Raw genomic sequence first — 13,129 nt, forward strand, 5'->3', positions numbered from 1 at the left:
TTAAAACTTCTGCATCAGTCACTTACCAATAACACTTTAAAGTCAGGTCTTCGGTCTGGCTTTTGTTTCTCATTCTGACCTTACTTTTGTCTCTGCTATCTGTTAGTTTCTACAATTGTGGTCTTTCCTAGCCCTTTATTTTCCTAAGGCATAAAGACATCACTATTGAAAGATAACAGCACCCTTCTTAGAGCTCCCCTGAGGTTCTTTATCCAGCATGCCTCCCTTAGGATACCTTTCTCCTTCCAAGGAGAGGAGCAGCAGCTGGCCATGTTAATGGTTTTGGATTTCGTTTTTTTTTTTTTTTTTTTTTTTTTTTTTTTTTTNAGCAGCAGCTGGCCATGTTAATGGTTTTGGATTTTTTTTTTTTTTTTTTTTTTTTTTTTTTTTTTTTTTTTTGCTCTTGCATTCAAGGCTAATCCAGCATTTCTTTGGAAGTGCATCAGCAGGAGTTCCACACGTGAATACATTCATCTGACTGCCTCCTTCTGCTAGGGAGAGTTTCTCTCCATCTTCCCTATTTCAAGAGGAATTTAAGCATTCAAAAAAAAATTTGCAGACTGAACTATGCATAGAAAAAGCTTAAGGAAGTAGGTGGAGCAATTGGTTCTGTATGCTCCCTATAGCTCTTTCTGTTTATACCAAACCTGGATTGATTGACAGTAGTACCTTGAGCTCTCTTTTCCCTAAGTCACCCTATCTACTGCTGCTAGAAGATAAGGTCTGGATTTATCAGCTTTGCCTTTGTCCTTTCTTTAGAAAATACAGAGAGGGTGGGAATATGAATAGAATAATCTTTTGATCAAATGGCACGTTAAGGGTTCTATTTACAGGAAGATGCCTCACTTCCACACAGAAGTTAACCTGAGTTCTGAAATGTTTGTGTGCACTTAATTGAATCAACACGTGATAAAGCTATGACTTGGTGACAAATTGGGAAACTCTAGTTAAGTTGAACCAATTTCCTTGAGCCAGAGTAGTTATAAAGCTGGGCTCACCAATGGCAAGTGTCTGTTTCCTATTTTCTTATATTGTCCCTAGAAGCATCTTGAATGAGACTCGAGGAAGCTAGACAAATTCAAGAAAACATTGTTATCTTTTGCACTGTTTGTTCAACTTCCCCAGTATCTCAAATACAAGCATCTCTAGTGTCCAGTCCCACCCCCAGCTTCATCCCTCCACACCCTCCACTCTCCTTCTACTCCATTCTGGAATATAGAGATGTGGAAAAGCATAACCTAGCTAAGAACTCAAATGATCTTAAGGAGCACTGGACAGTCACCCAAGCTGCTCCCTGGAGTCTACTACTTGAAATAGTTGAGTCCTGCCACCAAGAAAAACTTCTCAAGGAAGAGTTCCGAGTCCAGCACGGCTATATGAGCTGCGCGGCCAATCAGGGTGTTGGCAGTGTTGGGTAGAGCATGGAACACATTATGTCTGATCAAAGTGCAGTCCTTGGCTTCAACCAGAGGGCCCAAGAGGTTGTTGATCATTTCTGCATACACTGGCCCTGGAGAGAGGGAAACAAATAAAGGAAATAAGAGTGGAATTTAGCAGTACAGTCTAGAGAACAACTCTGCATGTGTGGGGGCAGAGCACATCATAGACTGGATTCCAACCTCATACTAGCAGATGTAAATAAATGAAAATATCGCAATTGGCAGGATTAGCATGCCTTCTTTTGGTGGGCTGAGGGGTGGAGTGCCAATGACATAGTGGCCTGGCATCAGAAGCTACAGCATAAAGAAGATTCCTAGAGGAATGCTTTCTCTCAACAGGGTACTAAAAGGAAGGAGACTCAAGAAACAGCCAACGGAGACTTGGCTTCTGCTTTCGAAGACCACTGGGCTAGATCCATATGTATATAAATCATGAAAGCAGACATTTCCTAGTATCACCAGTTGTTGTTCAAGCAAAACGGCATTTCACCACCCTCAGTTCTGACAGAAATGAGGGGACAATGCGGTTTTGTTGCTATGGAGTTGCTTTATTTTTTTAAAAATTAAATGTCTCGGTGATGGTGCTTCTATGTTAAAAAGTGACTCAAGTGCAGAACTGCTTTAGATAGTAGGGACATAGAGGCATCCTGTTAGAGATCATTGAGCAATGAGCAATGTGGATACCAGCATCTACAGTTCACGTCTCCTCCATCTGCTTCCTTTCTCAAGCATGTTCATGACAAACTTACACCATACAGGATTGATTCTTAACCTGTGTGTCATAACCTTGGTGGGAAGAATGAAGGATCCTTTCACAAGGGTCATCTAAGACCATCTGCATACCTGATATTTACATTACAATTCACAACAGTAGCAAAATTAGAGTTATGAGGTAGCAATGAGAATAATTGTATGGTTGTGGTCATCAGAAGACCAGGAACTGGATTAAGGGGCTGCGGCATTAGGAAGGTTAAGAACCACTGCCATACAGGAACCACTGCTGGGATCATCTTACTGGCCAAAGTGGCTTGTTGGCTCTGTGGTGATGGTGGTAACCGCAAGCTATGACATTATCATATATTCCTACTCTTAGGTCTTAAAGCTTTTATGATAACCACTTTAGCCACCAAACCACCATCAAACCCCAGATACCTATCACTTGCCAGTTGACACATGGTTACAAAGAGAACAGAAGAAAATGAAGAGGATGTAAGGGGGAGTGGAGGAAGAATTGTTATAATCATAGTTGAATAAAGTAGGTTTGACTTTTCCAAATACTCTAAGAATTGGTACTTTTATATATTGTTTGTTCAGATTTGTCTGTCTGTCTGTCTGTCTGTCCATCTGTGTGAGTGTGTGTTTATTACATCTGTGTTTGAGTTCCTTTTGAGGGCAGAAGTGGGAATTGGATGCCTTAGAACTAGAATTACAGGTAGTAAGTAGCTATCTGATATGTGTACTATGATAGAACTCAGGTCCTCTGCAAGAGAAGTACATGCTCTTAATCACTTAGTTATCTCTCCAAATTTTTGGTAAGGTTTATTTTTAATAGTTTTTTTTTTTTTCAAGACAGAGTTTCTCTGTATAGCCCTGGCTGTCCTAGAACTTACTTTGTAGACCAGGCTGGCCTCGAACTCAGAAATCTGCCTGCCTCTACCTCCTGAGTGCTGGGATTAAAGGCATGCGCCACAATGCCTGGCTAATAGTTTTCTATTTTTAAGAATAATTTTCTGGCTATATGTGATAGCAGAGGCAGGAAGGTCTATGAACTCAAGACCAGTCTTATCTACAAAATAAATGACTTCAGGCCATCTAGGGACACATAGTGAGATTCTGTCTCTAAAAACAAATGAGCACACAACATAAAAAAAAAAAAACTTTTTGTGACATGTTTAGACTACTTTCTAGAACACTATGTATGAATGTAAAAACCACAATCCTATTTTCTGCATTAAATTATTGGGTAAATTTCCATCCATGTTCCTGTTAGTTCTTGTTGGTTTCAAAAGAAACTTTGAATATTTACATGAGTATCTAGACCTCTGACAGACTAGAGAGAGAGAGAGAGAGTGAGAGAGAGAGAGAGAGAGAGAGAGAGAGAGAGAGAGAGAGAGAGAAAATAGAACAACAACAACAACAAAAAGAACCCACTAGCTTTGATACAGAAAAATATATGTATAAACTAATCAACGAAAAGAAACAAGGAATGATTAGCCCATCTCCTGGTCCTTGTTGCTTAGGAAACTGGACACCCTAGTCAGTTGCTTTCTCCGTGGAACCCCAATAGACTCCACCCCTTGCCTCATTTCCCTCCTATGACACCTGAATGCATTACACACTATTTACTTTCTTTACCCATTGTTCTTTGCTCTCAGCTCTCTGCTTCTCTGGTGCTCTCCTTGGAAAATAAGCCCATAGAAGGCATAGAGGGCATAAAGGGTATAGAGGGCATAGAGGGCAGAGCCCATTTCCCAAGTCTGCATTCATTCTATTTTTTATGAACAACATACAAACTGAGTTTACCATTTCCAGTCATCTGACAAGCAAATGGATGCGCATATCACATGAAGAAAATAATCTGTACTCTTAACAGGGATGTGTGTGTGTGTGTGTGTGTGTGTGTGTGTACCCAGACAATGTAGCAAGTATGTGTGCTCATGCCAGTATTCCATTGAAGAATCAGTGCAGCAGTATGCTAACCCAAGCAAGAGCCCAGCTGTTGCTAATAAATGTACTCAGGATTTCATAAATGTACCTTCACTTTGAAAATGAGAAAGTCCCTTTCAAGAGGAACTGTAGCTTGCTTACCTGTGTGTCTGTCCTTGAGGGCGGTCTTACACATTTCAATCCTGGCTGAATGAAATGGCACATAGCGGTCTTGGGGGGAAGCAACCAGAACAACGTTTTTAAAATACTGCAGCCCTGTAACAAGAAGGAAGGTGAACACTTTCTACCCAAGCCCTTTACACCGACACAGTCTCTGAGCTGTACACATTTTGAGGTCTTTCCCAGAAAATGGCATGAAGAGATACTCGACAAAGTGTTGTGTCTTTGCTTGGGGCTGTTGATCTGAGTACCACCAAATACACTTGGAAGGAGGCATGTCAGGCACCTGTGGGAAGCTGAGAAAGGAACTCGGTATATTTGGGCTCTTGTGGTTTGGACATAAGATAACTTTCTTGACCTCGAGAGTAATAGAAGTCAAGGGGCTCATGGGAGTTTCACTGTGAACATGGGGAAATCAAAGAAGGGTGCCTAGTCCTGAGAACAAATCTTAAAGCCCATGAGAAAGTTTTTTTATTATTTCCCCTTCTTTCTGACTCTCTAATTTTACTGTCCTATGCAATAGCAAAGCAGCGGGCCGCTTGCCTGCTTTCTGCCTTGCCTCCTCCAGCCTTGTTTCCTCCAGCATTGCCTTGCTACATTGTTTCCCACAGGGAGAATACAAGATCTTCCAGCCCAAATGTCAGCTCAGCCCAGTGATGCAGCCTTCAGTGTTCGCTGGGGACAGCTGAGACAGAGCAGAGCATACTGCATGCAGCCTTCTCCTCCAGATGGAGCTCTTCTTGCCCTACATTTACCTATCCTACTAACTTAATCTCCCTTACCCTTAGCTGAACAAGATATTGGCTGACCGCTCGAGGCTGACCCTCTCTCTGTGGGTCCCCACATCCATATCCAATATCACAGCTCAGCATCACACACTGGGGCAGAATCCAGGGCAATGGCTGGCTGATAGGGGCCCAGGAAGGATCAAGGTAACCCCATAATCAACCTCAGTACAGCATTGTAACAGGACTTTAGCTCTTTACCTATCCATAGCTGAAACAAGCTGAGACCTCTTTGTTGACATCTTTGCAATTCACCATATTTGTATGCCTAGTTCTACCTCTCTTTCTTCCCACAGGATTTATCTGAATATGTCCTTTTGGCCCAGGGAGACAAAAGTATAAAAGTACAGGCTTGGGCTTATAAATGCATCGAATCCAGATGCATCTGGGCAGGCTTGTTGGTGGATCTGCTCCCTTCTCAGACATGGACAACTGGTCCATGATTGATGCTTTCCTCTACTGTGGTCTCTATGATCTAGGCTGAGTTTTTATACTATTTGCATCATCACAGGGCGGGGGAAAATATAAAAGGAGGCTCCTGTGGTAACACATAGAATGCTCTACTCACTCTTTTTGAAGATGGATCTACACAGGTAGAGGGGAAACACAGTCCTGGGCCTGTCAACATAGTACACTATGTGACTGACAGGAAATAGAAGTCACAGCTTCTGGGCACTGCATTGACCCTATATATACTGTTGTCACACAGGACATGTTTGAGACATGCTGACATGCTGGCCCCTCAGCAGGTTGAAGAGACAGTGCTAGCCATCTCACTATACCTCATGGGAGCAAACGAACACAGCCTCAGGGCTATTCTGTTTTCAACTCTCAGCCTCAGGTGCCAAGCAAGTCACACACCTGTTTTTTGGCTAAGTTGATAAAGGAAACATTTGCGCAGATCAGCATTGTCCCTGAAGGTCAGCTGCAAAAGGGAGCCGGATTTCTTCAGTTTCTGCATGAGCCACAAACCTAGGAAAAGGGAAGTGAAGATTTAAAAAGCAGGGCAAAACAAAGCCAGAGAAGATATTTTTTCAGCTAGTTTTAAGTAAAGAGAGCAATGGAAATTTTATCAGAAAATTAAGAATTAAATTTGTAGTTTGTTTTAATTTGGGGTTGTATGGGTGTTAGGTTCGAATGTGCACAGAGACAAGAAAATATCAGATGCCTGATCTACCACACTTATTTCATTGAACACTGAGGGAGGCTGAGGGCAGCAAGCCCTAGGACCCTTCCCATCTCCATCTCTCTTCTCCCCGGAGCATTGGGGTTACAGCTGTGGAGGGGCACACACAGATTTCATCGAGAGTTCTAAAGACTTGAATCCACATCCTTATACATAGGCAGCCAAGGTTCTTCTTATCTACGATTCGTGTCTCAGTCCCCAAATTTACATTTTTAGTATTGGTAACAGGAGTACCAAATTGTTCTGAAAAAAACGATATAGCAACAGGCTTCTTAATTCATAAAGCAAGGCATTCTGTGATCTCTGTTTGGGCCCCTTCAGTGAAGGAAGCCAAAGGAAATGGTACCCAATAAAGGTATACAGACTACAAAACTAGACTAGATTTACAGAGACAATGCAATGTGTCAGCAGATGCTTACAAGAGTACACTATGCATCAACAACCAAGGAATGAATGACATAAAAACATGAAGACTATATGATGATATCTATAATGTATATTATATTATACATATTTATACTTTCAATATAACTTTATATAATATATCATATTTATATAATAAATGAAACCATTTAATAGTTATATTAACATTTATAATTAGAAAAATTAATAATATCTCAATAAATTAAGAAATATAATATGTCGTGTGGCACACGCCTTTAATCCCAGTACTTGAGAGGCAGAGGCAGGTGAATTTCTGAGTTCGAGGCTAGCCTGGTCTACAGAGTGAGTTCCAGGGCAGCCAGGGCTACACAGAGAAACCCTGTCTCAAAAAAAGAAAGAAAGAAACATAATATATAATTAATAATATAATATAATGAAACATGCAATATATAATATATATAACATATAGCATATAACACCTAATATAAAATATGCAATAGTATATAATATAGAATATGTAATAAACTTTACCATATATACATATATACTTCCCAAATCATCCAACCTAGAAATATATATATCTTTTTAAAAAAACCTTTTATATATTTTAAGCTTATAATTATGAGGTGGAGTGACTAAATTAATCTTTGTTCAAAGAAGGCTTTGGATTTGTGCCGAAAAGACTTTATATTTGTTATATATAAAAGTACCAAATATGCCACATGCACAAGGATCATCCTTAAGATACTTGGGAGAATGATCATGAATCTGAATCACATCTTGAAGAAAGTTCCAGAGTGGATGGGAACTATGGGGAGGATTGAAGAATTAGAGGGGAGAGAGAGCTCAATAAGGTGACCCCAATGCCACAGAATGGATCTGGCTCATCAGTAAACACATAGTCCTGATTCATCTTTTGAGAACTCTTTGTACAGTTCTAAAACATGTCTTTATTTTTAAGTTGGATTGTGTAGTTTCTTGGTGTTTAGTGCTTTTAGTTCTTTGTATGTTCTAGATACCAATCCTCTGTCAGAGGTATAGCTAGGAAATATTTTCCTCCCACTCTATGTGTCGGGGTGAATCTTGTGAAGTAGGAGGCGTATAGGATCAAAATACATTGTATGTATGTATGTATAAAATTTTCAAATAATCAATGAAAATATCACATTAAAATATATAGTTTAACACACTAAACATTACTGTAGATGAACAAACACCATCTATGTGGTGTGCATATTTGTCTAGCATCTTGCTGCTCATGTAAGTCCAGTCATCAGCTGACTGTTGTCAGGCACTGCATCCACCTTACACTATGGAGTGCTGTGGTTCTATCCCAGAGAGTTTCTATCACTCTGCTGATTAAAGCAACCTTCTAGGACATTACATACACTAGACATTCTACACAGAAAATCTTCCTATCATCAACGGTCTTATAAACTCTGTTCATGTTCCAAAATATATCAAGCCTCGCTCCTCCTCCTCTCCGATTCCTGTCCCTGTCTCCTCTTCCCCCTTCTCCTTCCTCCTCTTCTCCCTTCCACTTCCGTATTTGTTCACTCTTCGTCCTTTTCTGTGATACTGGGGATAAAACCCAGGGTCTTGTGAATGCCAGGCAAGCACTGGACTCTAAGCTACATCCCTAGGCTTGCTTCTTTTCCATCTGTATCTTCAACTTCTCTCATAATACAGTTGAAGTTGTGAGGACCTCAGAAGAGAGCAAGCAGTACAGAATAGCATTCAATTAAATGTGACCCAGAACACGGCTTGCTGAGTTTGCCTAGTAACTTTCCTTTTTAATTCTCAACATGCGTTCACCCACTTACACAACCGTGAATGTATGCAGCATGAGCACACCCATGAGAGTCAGATCTCTGTGCAGGGAAATTCCTCATCTGCAGGGTCAATATACCAAGGATTAAAATTGTTTTTTTCAATAGTTGTATTGACTGAACACATGCAGTTTTTTTTTCTAGACATTAACCATAGACAATATCATGCTTTGATTTCTTATATAACATTTGTAATTTATTAGGAATTAAATCAGTCTGGAGATGATATAAAGTATGAAAAAGGTTTGTCTAGGTTATATAGAAACTATGGGAGTTTACATGACAGACTTAAGAATTTATAACTTTTGGTATCTGTGAGCATCTTAGAAGCAATCAGCAACAGATACTGAAAAAGAAATATGAATACACACATACATTACATGCATGTTTATACATATATGCAAATATATTGTGTTTATATACATATATATAATATACACACTGGAAACATGTATACTCATATGACATATGCATGTAAACAAACATCTTGATTTCAGAGAAAGTTAAAGAATATAATAGGGTAAGAGGCCTTAGTCAATCAAATTCAACAATTAGAAAATAGGTTCCACATGTGAGAGCAAACATATAGTATTTGTCCATCTGGCCTTGGCTATTAGTTTAACATGCTATTTTTCAGCTCTGTCTGGTTATATTTGCAAATTTCATAATTTCATTTCCTTTGTATTTGAATAAAGACTCCATTGTGTATATGTACCACATTTTCATACTGAATCTCTATCCCCCATTTGTGAGAGCTATAACATTCCATCAATAATTCCAGCTCTAAGTTCCTGATGCCTCTGATAAATTTTGGAGAGTAATGAGGGTGTAGAAGACTTACCAGTACTAACCAGGGTGCTATTGTTGTACAGAGTCCCCAGGTGAGGCCCAGACAATGACAAGAATGTGTGGAGTTTGTTGAGGTAATACCGGAACCGGGGTCTTGTGAGGACGGATCTGATGATAATGTTGCCAAGAGAATGGCCAATGAAGCTGTTTAGAGGCAGGAATGACACTTGTCAATGACAACTGGGGACTGTTGCTCAGGGACAGGTTGGGATAAGAAACACCAAGGTCTTAGCACCGTCCACTCCCCAGGTACAGAGGCCCTAACACAATACATAATGACTATGGATTCATTTTCCTCTGGTGCATGGGAATGGGAGCTCTATGCCAGTGTGGGGAGCTGTGTTTACCTCAGATCTCTATTACTAGAGCAGTTCCCCTTGATCTCTGGCTCCCAGGCCACCTCTAAGCCCATCGAGTGACAGCATGGAGTCCTTACTCAAGTCTATATTTCTAAATATTGTGCTCTCCTGGTCACTTGCAAACTAAAATCTCAGTCCCTTACACTTTCCTAAGAGGCTATTAAGCTCAGCTCCAATTACTGACTCCACTCATCCTCACATTTCTATACACAGGCATTGAGTTGCCTGCTTCCACTTCCACTGACTGGCTATCCTCCTACATGCTCTGTTCAGGCTTCCTGCTTCCTTCAGATCCATAAATTCAATATGCCATTCATATTTCAATTAATTATTTATCAAAACCCTATATAGCATGATAGGCATGCTGCCTTACCTCCTCTCACAATAAGAATAACACCAGCAAAGTAAAGATATAGGTGTCAGCTACACAGTTAAATTGCCTGGACTGCGTCCCATCATTAAAACCAAACCTCTAAAAAGAAACTCCTTATTTGTGGAATAAATGTATTATACCCTACCTCTGGAGACTAAAAAGAATAACTGATACTCTGACCTTAGAGTCCTATGTTGATGCATTTATATGCTAAAGAACAATGCAAGCTGCTTCCTTTATCCTGAGTTTTCTAAATATTTAGATAAATGTTTATTTCATATTGTAAGGATATAGTTGGCACTGGCTGAAACCCTTTAATTGGACAGGAGATTCCTTTGGGATTCCAGTATGTCTATTTCCTAACAATCCAATTAAGATATCAAAAAGTTCAGGTTCAAAGATTTAAAAAGCTTTCAAAAAGTTACATACTCAGTACATGGCAAAGTCTAAACTTGTGAGAATTTCAACATGAATTCCAGTCTAGAGACTGTTATATTAATTTCAAGAGTCTTACTGATTAGTAGCAATATACTTATTCTTATCATCCATATTATGAGAGATATATAGGTGATAAACCAAACTTGGTCCTCACTCATGCATTTGCTCCTGCCTCAAAGTAACCAGATTCATTAAGAGCCAAAAGTTCAGTTATCACAGTGGCTCACAGGAGTCTCTTAAGGTTCATATATGACAAACATTCAAAAACAGGTCACCCATCTTCCCTCAGCATTAGCTACCTGTGGTTTCCTTTTACCTAATTCGGGATATGGAGAGGTTGTACAACTGGATGTGTTGAATAATCTCATCCAACAATCGATCTGTCATGGTATCAAAATCTGCAAATGTATCCGTCTGGAAGAAGAGAAGGGAGAAGGCATTGGGAAAAGTTATGGACTCTACCTAAAGACATTCTCTTTCATTAAACAGCATGATATTTTCTGGAAAGGTGTGTAAGCCCCTTGTAGGTTAGAGTTTGAGATGTAACTTCAAGACAAAGATCCACTGGGGCTCTAATGAAGAAGCTGGCTGCATGCTAAGAAGTCTTAAGTTAAGGGATTGCAGTAGAAGATCTGAGTGTATGTTCTAGGCATGTGGTGCTTGCTGTCACAACTTGAGCTCACTGTATCTGCTGGCATTACTTCCAAGAGGAGGAATCTGGCCCTTCTAGCGGAGACTACTTGCTCACTGTGTATGATCCAGGATTCACACCAAGATATGTTTGACCCTTGTATTGTATGGTTGTTGTGTTTTGTTGTTGTCATTGTCTGTCTGTTTGCTTGCTTGGTTATTTTTTTTTTGTCATCTTGGCAAAAGCTAAGGATATTCAGGAAGAAGGAATTCTATTTGAGAAAATGTTCCTACTAGATTGGCATGTTTGCAAACCTATAGTTTATTTTCATTGATGTGGGAAGGCTCATTTGGCTGTGAACTGTGCTATCCCTAAGCATGCTGCCTAAGCAAGCCATGAAGAACAAACCAATAAGCACTGTTCTTCTAAGACTTCTGCTTTAGTTCCTGCTTCCAAGTTCCTTCCTTGAGTTTCTACCCCCACTTCCCTCAGTGATGGACCATGATGTGGAGATATAAGTGAATTAAATCCTTTCTGCCATAAATGACATTTTGGTCATGGTGTTTATCACAGCAATAGAAAGAAAAATGGGCAGACTTTAAAGCTGCTGCTTTCTAACCTAGCACAGCCTTCAGGTTATTACACAAGTTAATGTCTGGACATCAGCTTTGGGAAAGATTTGAAAGCCATTCATGTCTTATGAAGGATGGCCAAATGATAGAAGAGGGGGAAATTCCACACATGTCTGAGTACTTGAAGACATAACAGATGGGTCTATATAACTAAAGTTTGGGAATATGATTGAGAGCAACAGAGAAGCTTATTTAAGCAAAAACATCCATCATAAACAGTTCAGGAGCAACAGTATCTTGGGATACCTGAGCTTCGAGCCAAAATCTCTCATTAGTATTCATTTTGATTGTGAAGAATTGAGTATACCTGAGGAAGAAGCTACAAAGAGAGAGATGACACTTAAGTCTATGGTCATCTGAAGCTTGCAGCAAGAGAGAGACACAGTACAGTGGTACTTCTGCTAGACTTCATACCATCTGCAGCTCTGCTTTCCCTGAGCCACTGTCTGGGTTCTGTGGCTTCCACAGACTGAATCTGTATTTGCTTGGCCTTTAAAAGTGGAGAATGTAACACATTCATCATCATCTTTTAAAGACTCTTGAAAATGTTAACATGCCTAAAACTGGTGCTGCAATGAGCATGACCTAGTTTCAAAGCACCTTTTTGCTCCCTTTGAAATTACTGGTTAGTGTATTCATTACTTCACAACTGTATGATAGAGAAGCCTGTACTCACTATGATGAAAAATGCATCCCAGGGGCTCCACAGTCAGGGTGCTTTGAAAGTTTCTATGCATTCTGCGTTCTTTGCAAGACTTTCAGTGAAATAGCACAATAGTACTTATTTATTACTAAGAGGAGCCCCTCCACTTCAGCGACTTACAGAGAGACATGGTTCAAACAAGCTGGTAAAACCTATATGGCACCCAGTTGTCCTGGTACAGATCATAGAGTACATGGAGGGACATCCAATAAAGGCTGGATTCCTGGCAGGATCTCTGCTACTAACCACATCCCTCTTCCCTTAAAAGTAAACTTCACTAGGAGAAAGCCAATACAAGTTCAAAGAACACTGCTCACTCATTTTTCTGCCCCCTTCCCTGAATAATCTGGGCAATCTACCTCAAGACATAGCCACATAAATGATCTGAGATTTTGTATGACATCCTGTTCTTTAGGTCAGAGGGAAGATTTTCTGCAGAGCTCTTTCTTGGGCTCCAGGCCCTGTGCTGAAAGGAACTGGTGCTAGGAGTTAGCAATTGAACTGCTTTGAAGGTGGAATAGGGAAATGACAACGTTTACCCTGAAAACAAAAGGCCCTTGAATGGTGCTTCTCCTAACTTTCTCCCTTACATTTTACTGCCTGTCTCATAGCCTAGAACATTAGTGCCAAAAGCAGGCAAAGGACCTAAGCACTAGCTGTTGAGGGATGAGCTAGGGCTTACCAGCTCTTGAACA

The 13,129-nt window shown here is 40.1% G+C and overlaps 1 protein-coding gene across 3 annotated transcripts in view; it reads right to left on the bottom strand.

Annotated features, from left to right (window-relative positions):
- Positions 1-358: 358 nt before the first annotated feature.
- The window catches only part of Fam135b (family with sequence similarity 135 member B), a 267,506-nt gene continuing 254,735 nt past the window's right edge, over positions 359-13,129 (bottom strand). For all 3 annotated transcript variants that reach the window (XM_021216986.2, XM_029531127.1, XM_029531128.1), the window contains 5 exons: positions 10,785-10,882; positions 9,291-9,442; positions 5,912-6,022; positions 4,248-4,361; positions 359-1,510 (listed from right to left, as the gene is read on the bottom strand). In XM_021216986.2, the coding sequence (XP_021072645.1) occupies positions 1,305-1,510; positions 4,248-4,361; positions 5,912-6,022; positions 9,291-9,442; positions 10,785-10,882 (681 nt within the window). In that variant the 3' untranslated portion in view covers positions 359-1,304. The remainder of the gene's footprint in view (positions 1,511-4,247; positions 4,362-5,911; positions 6,023-9,290; positions 9,443-10,784; positions 10,883-13,129) is intronic.

This window comes from Mus pahari, chromosome 17 (genome assembly GCF_900095145.1).
Source record: "Mus pahari chromosome 17, PAHARI_EIJ_v1.1, whole genome shotgun sequence".
In the NCBI taxonomy this organism is placed as follows: domain Eukaryota; kingdom Metazoa; phylum Chordata; class Mammalia; order Rodentia; family Muridae; genus Mus; species Mus pahari.